Source organism: Phragmites australis, chromosome 15 (genome assembly GCF_958298935.1).
Source record: "Phragmites australis chromosome 15, lpPhrAust1.1, whole genome shotgun sequence".
NCBI lineage: Eukaryota > Viridiplantae > Streptophyta > Magnoliopsida > Poales > Poaceae > Phragmites > Phragmites australis.
In genome coordinates, this window is record NC_084935.1 from 6,492,545 (window position 1) to 6,498,544 (window position 6,000).

Genomic DNA, 6,000 nt, shown 5'->3' on the forward strand with positions numbered 1-6,000 from the left:
AAAAGGCGAGAGAGGTCGTGTTTGACCACCTCTCTGGGGAAATTTGGAATTTTACCATTTTCGTTATTGGTGCCCATTAAAATGCTATCGATGAACCTAACTTTATTAAGATGCTACTCTTTCCTATACCCACCTTGCTACAATATCACTATCCATTTTTCCCCTTAATTTCTTTTCTTTTCTTTTCAGCTAACATCAATCCTGAATTGACAAATTTGGCTCTGGCCGAAATGCATACAATCACCTTATTTCGGTCACTATGTTTTTATGTTCATGTATGCTCCAACAACCATACAAGAATAAAAAAACTCAAGCACAGGATGCTACAGTAGCAAGAGCAAGTCGATCTTCAGATGGTCACGGGCTTTGGATTAAAAAGACGTGATTTTTACTGAAAAAGAAACGAACTCAAACCGATTCACCAGAAAGGGCATGTTCGTTCAGGAGTAAATTCGTCAATCCAGGTCTAATTTTGGCTACAAAAGAAATTAAGAGGAAAATAGGATAGTTCTAACGAGATGAGTATCGACGTGAATGATATTTTAATAAAATTGTGTTTATTAATGATATTTTAACGAGCGCTAACGATCAAAGTGGTAAAATCCCAAATTTCTCCCCCGCTCTCTCTCCCTCCTCTCCGGCTCTCCCACCTCCCTCTTCTCCTCCACGGCTCCCGTCCGTCGTTGGCTTTACCACTGGGGGGTTCCCACACGGGCCAGACGCCGCCACCGCTGACCCCGTCTACACCGAACCCCCCCCCCCCCCCCCGCAATTTGACGCCCCTCGCTCGCCGCCTTCCCTCCCGACGCGCACACCAACCACGCGCTGTTCATTTCTTGGCCTCTGTCTCTCGCCGTCTCCTCGCAGATCTCCTCGGGGTCGTGCGGTTTCTTGATTCAGGCTTCTCGGGGTCGGATCTTGGCGGTGGAAGATGGGCAACTGCTGCGTGACGCCGGGCGGCGCCGACGGCGAGGGCGGCAAGAAGCCGAAGCAGAAGAAGGGCAAGAAGCCGAACCCCTTCTCCATCGAGTACAACCGGTCGGCGCCGCCGGGGCCGAAGCTGGTGGTGCTGCGGGAGCCCACGGGGCGGGACATCGCCGCGCGGTACGAGCTGGGCGGGGAGCTCGGGCGCGGGGAGTTTGGGGTCACCTACCTCTGCACGGACCGCGCCTCGGGGGACGCCCTGGCCTGCAAGTCCATCTCCAAGAAGAAGCTCCGCACCCCCGTCGACATCGAGGACGTGCGCCGCGAGGTGGAGATCATGCGGCACCTCCCCAGGCACCCCAACATCGTCACGCTCAGGGACACGTTCGAGGACGACAATGCCGTGCACCTCGTCATGGAGCTCTGCGAGGGCGGGGAGCTCTTCGACCGGATCGTCGCCCGGGGGCACTACACGGAGCGCGCCGCCGCCGTGGTTACCCGCACCATCGTCGAGGTCGTGCAGGTGAGATTGGCTTCCTTGTTTGTGCAGGTTCTATGGAGGTTAATGTTAGAATAATCACTGTTGGGCAGCAATTAGAGATGGATGTCGTTATATGCCTCTGTTGCACTCATTACGTTGGGATCAATTTGCTATCACTCATATGATAACTTTGTCTATTGTTTGATTCAATAGGTGATGGAGCAAACTTATGCGATTCACTATATTTAATAATGTGAACTCTGTCTATTACCTTATGCTATCATTCCCTGGCTCTTTAACTTGGTGATTAGATTGTTTGCAATTTCACATTTTCTGCCCATAATCCGTTATCTGTATGGTGAATTAACTTGTGCCTCCTTTATGTCCTGTACAATGTCAGATGTGCCATAAGCATGGAGTGATGCACAGGGATCTCAAACCAGAGAATTTTTTGTTCGCAAACAAGAAAGAAACAGCGGCTCTTAAGGCAATTGATTTTGGCCTGTCTGTATTTTTCACTCCAGGTACAGTTGTGATATCCTTCTTTCCTATATCTGTTTGTCGTTTCACTTCATCAGTCATTTCTTGGTGATATGATCACTGGACTGTGGCGCTAGCATGTTCTGTCTATCTCTTATGCTGCCTGCTTTGTATTTTTTTAAGATGCTATTCTTCTAGTATTCTGATTTTGATATTCTGTAGGCGAACGGTTCACTGAGATTGTTGGAAGTCCTTATTACATGGCTCCAGAGGTGCTAAAGAGAAATTACGGCCCAGAAGTTGATGTCTGGAGTGCAGGAGTGATTCTTTACATTCTTCTTTGTGGTGTCCCCCCATTCTGGGCAGGTTAGTTTTTTTTGCCCGAAATGATGGATTATGCAGTGACATATCTATATATGGTAAAAATTTAGATTTTGAGAATTAGAAAATGCAATACGATGTAATTTCTTGTATGTGCAAATGTATTCTATGGCACATTCTAAACTGACACCCTTTATTTTCTGATCTTTACTTTGGGTGTGGGCTGATAGGGAGATGGGCCGTGGTAGATAAAAAAATACATCTTACTCTTGCATTGTTAAATGGTCTTTCTTAACATTTTTTTGTGTTTCCATCATGTAATGCAGAAACTGAACAGGGTGTTGCTCAAGCAATTATTCGTTCTGTCGTTGATTTTAAAAGAGATCCATGGCCAAGGGTCTCAGATAACGCAAAAGATCTTGTTAGGGGAATGCTCAATCCAGATCCAAAACGGCGATTAACAGCTCAGCAAGTGCTTGGTAATCATCAAATTCTTGCACTAGTTGATGATATTGTGTTTACTTACATTTGTTCAATCTAAAACTAATGGGAAAATGCCTCCATCTTAGAACGTGATGATTTTGAGGTGCAAAAATCTACTCTAATCCAAGATTGTCAAACCTTGCATTAAAATTGATGGAAGATAATGCTCTATGATTTCAGAAGTGTTTCCCCTATATATTTTGTCTCATAACCTTGTATTTTTCTTCTAGGTCACACATGGTTGCAGAACATTAAGAAGGCTCCAAATGTCAATTTGGGTGAAACTGTTAAGGCCAGACTTCAACAATTCTCTGTGATGAACAAGTTCAAGAAGCATGCGCTTAGGGTACATTTCCGCCTGACTTGACCTCAGATAATTCCTTTCAATGTTACACTTGTTCTGAACTTTCTCACATTTTTTTACTATAGGTCATAGCTGAGCATCTTTCAGTAGAAGAGGCTGCTGACATAAAGGATATGTTTGAGAAGATGGATCTTAACAAAGATCAAATGATTAATTTTGATGAACTGAAGCTTGGTCTGCATAAGATTGGGCACCAAATGCCTGATGCAGATGTCCAAATACTAATGGAAGCTGTGAGTAATCATTTTTTTCCTTAGCTGTATGAAGCTTAATTCACACTTCTTTGGTATTAGACTGGATATAGTATTTAATCGTCTTGGTTTCATAGTTATTTTGTCGGATGTAAGAATTCTTGCATCTCTTTAGATGGAAACACACCCTGGAAGTTAGGAAAATGTTGATAAGATGGCAGATCACATCACATTTTTTTTTCTGATACTATAAAAGGTCCTTCATCATTAAATCGGTTTCTGCAAAGTACTGTGCAGCCCATAATTGGTCCAACATGTTGAACGCCAGTGCTTGATTTTTTTGTTCATTTTTACCTAGTAATAAGCATTCTTTCACTCAGTGACGTGCATAAGTCATGAAGGTGATGTGTGCTGCCCCTTTATATTTACTGTTTGCACATCTTATGTCAGGCGGATGCTGATGGAAATGGAAGCTTGGACTATGGAGAATTTGTTACTCTATCTGTTCACCTCAGAAAGATCGGCAATGATGAGCATCTGCACAAGGCATTTGCATATTTTGATCGGAACGAGAGTGGATATATTGAAATAGATGAACTCCGCGAGTCATTAGCTGATGACCTGGGACAAAATCATGAAGAGGTTATCAATGCCATCATCCGTGATGTAGACACTGATAAGGTTTGTGTTTCTTCATCAACTAGTTGCAAAAGCTTGATGCTTTCTTTCTCTTTTCTTATTTGGATCATTTGGCGGTACGATTGGCATGCTAAGCTTTGTGATTCATAGAATCTAGGGTACCGAATATCTCAACGGCGTTCATTATCTTGTTCTTCAGGATGGCAAGATTAGCTATGATGAGTTTGCGGCGATGATGAAGGCTGGAACAGACTGGAGGAAAGCATCAAGACAGTATTCAAGAGAACGGTTCACCAGCCTGAGCCTAAAGCTGCAAAAGGATAGATCGTTGCAGATGACAAGTACCCGGTAGTGAGTCGATAGCACCAATAGGCAAGTTGTGAATTCCAGATGCAAACCTTGTGTAGCTTTTTTTTCTGGTTGTTTCGTTGACAACTATTTCTTCTGTTCATCTCGATGTTCTATTGCTTACTGTTCTTCACTCGCTATCCGTTTGAAGCACTAGGCGATTGTTGATGCTTTGATTGTATTTAGACTGTACGATCCACGCCTCACGGATGTCCACTCCTTGAGCAAAGTGTACTGTACAAGAGAAAGAAAAAATTAGGGGGTTGTATCCATTTCTTCACTTTTGTAGATCCAGCTGTTCTGTTGTCATCCATCTTATCGGTCATACCCTAAAACTGTAAGGCTAAGCTAGCTGAATCTGTTCATTTCCTGATAGTACATCTTCATGCCTGTGGTGCTTGATCAGAGTTGGATTTGGAAGGAAAAAAACAGTTTACTGGTCAACCAAACTGACGAAGGTAACATATCCAAAATCTGTTGGTTGATCACGTCTCCCATGCCAGTTTTCTCAGGTGTAAATGGCATCGGGAACACGTCGAGGGATCTGCCGAGAGATTGGTTCATTTTTTTTTAAAAAAAATGATTGAATTCTGTCTAGACTCTAGACAATGCGAGCATAGCTCCAAATATGTGTTTGATCTTTTCCTGTCTCTACCTAAAATAGATGGCATCCAAAAGATGAAACAGGTGGATTGGTTAGACATGACACGCTATTATGTGATTACGTCTCAACACCAAAAGTCGGACTTGTGAGCTGGTCAAGAAGAATCTGCTTGTGTCACTAAACAAAGCAAAACTTTAATGTGCCTAAAAAATTGGTTGGACCAGGTTGGTACTGGTACACGTCGCTGTCTGTTTAGTTCGCTCAGATATTCGCGACCTACCTGACCAACAGGGTGTTGCCACGAACCTCTCTTTGGCCAGAACCAGAAGAAGATTTGGTGAAGCCGTCCTCTCCTCTTTGACTTGCCGTTCCAGGTTCAGTGGTTGGCGTCGCACACGCACGTACAGTCGTACACCATGCCTTAGTCTGCTGCATCCTACATCCTTCGCTCTACTTATTACTATTTTAGACGTACAACTTTGATCGATATTTTTTATTAAAATATAATTATAATATCAAATAAAATGTAAAAATATTTTTCAAGATCAATTTACACGCGTGATTTTTATATTTTTACACTAAATATTTTAAAAACTATTGACAATCAAAGTTTAAAAAGTTTGATCGAATCTTAATCAAAATGATAAGTATTTATGATCTGATAGAGTACTATGGTTTATATGGGGTAAAGGTGGTAAAGGGATGGAGAAATCAACAACGACAACAACGATGATGTTAGTAAGATCTGTTTAGTTTGCGGTCTCAGTATCAAAATTTAGTCATGGTCAAAGTTAGTGCAGTATCAAAATTGGTACTCTATAAATATCATTTGGTTCGAGGTTAAGATAAAATTTTGGCCGGTCAAAATTGGGGTGCCCGTCCGAGTTTCATCCAGAAATTTTATGGCTAATTTTTTTAAGACAAATAAATTTTGGCCTCGTACCAAACCGAGGCTAAATTTTTGAGATGCGACCAAATTTTGACTTAGCTCACTAAAGCTGCAAACCAAACAGGGCGAGGCAGCCGGAGTTCAATGGTCTTTGCTAATTGCAGCCTTGCATGGCAGGCAGTACTCTTGCTTGATGAGAAGTGGTGCCTGATTGATGGCTCACCTTGCAAGGCAAGTTGAATGGCCAAAGATCAACTTTCAGGTGAGAGCTTTCCC

General features: G+C 42.7%; 1 protein-coding gene across 1 annotated transcript; it reads left to right on the top strand.

Annotated features, from left to right (window-relative positions):
* Positions 1 to 640: 640 nt before the first annotated feature.
* On the top strand, positions 641 to 4,511 carry LOC133892649 (calcium-dependent protein kinase 20). Its single transcript, XM_062333543.1, has 8 exons — positions 641 to 1,447; positions 1,806 to 1,929; positions 2,108 to 2,251; positions 2,533 to 2,685; positions 2,920 to 3,035; positions 3,119 to 3,286; positions 3,695 to 3,925; positions 4,083 to 4,511. The coding sequence occupies exons 1-8, from the start codon at positions 932 to 934 to the stop codon at positions 4,233 to 4,235; spliced, it is 1,605 nt and encodes a 534-aa protein (XP_062189527.1). The 5' UTR covers positions 641 to 931; the 3' UTR covers positions 4,236 to 4,511.
* Positions 4,512 to 6,000: the final 1,489 nt, after the last annotated feature.

Bases quoted from the DNA above. Each gene is read 5' to 3' on its own strand.
- LOC133892649 (XM_062333543.1), top strand. From the start codon at position 932: ATGGGCAACTGCTGCGTGACGCCGGGCGGCGCCGACGGCGAGGGCGGC. The intron at 3,036-3,118 runs GTACATTTCCGC...TTTTTACTATAG, and splicing joins TCAAGAAGCATGCGCTTAGG to GTCATAGCTGAGCATCTTTC. The intron at 3,287-3,694 runs GTGAGTAATCAT...ATCTTATGTCAG, and splicing joins TCCAAATACTAATGGAAGCT to GCGGATGCTGATGGAAATGG.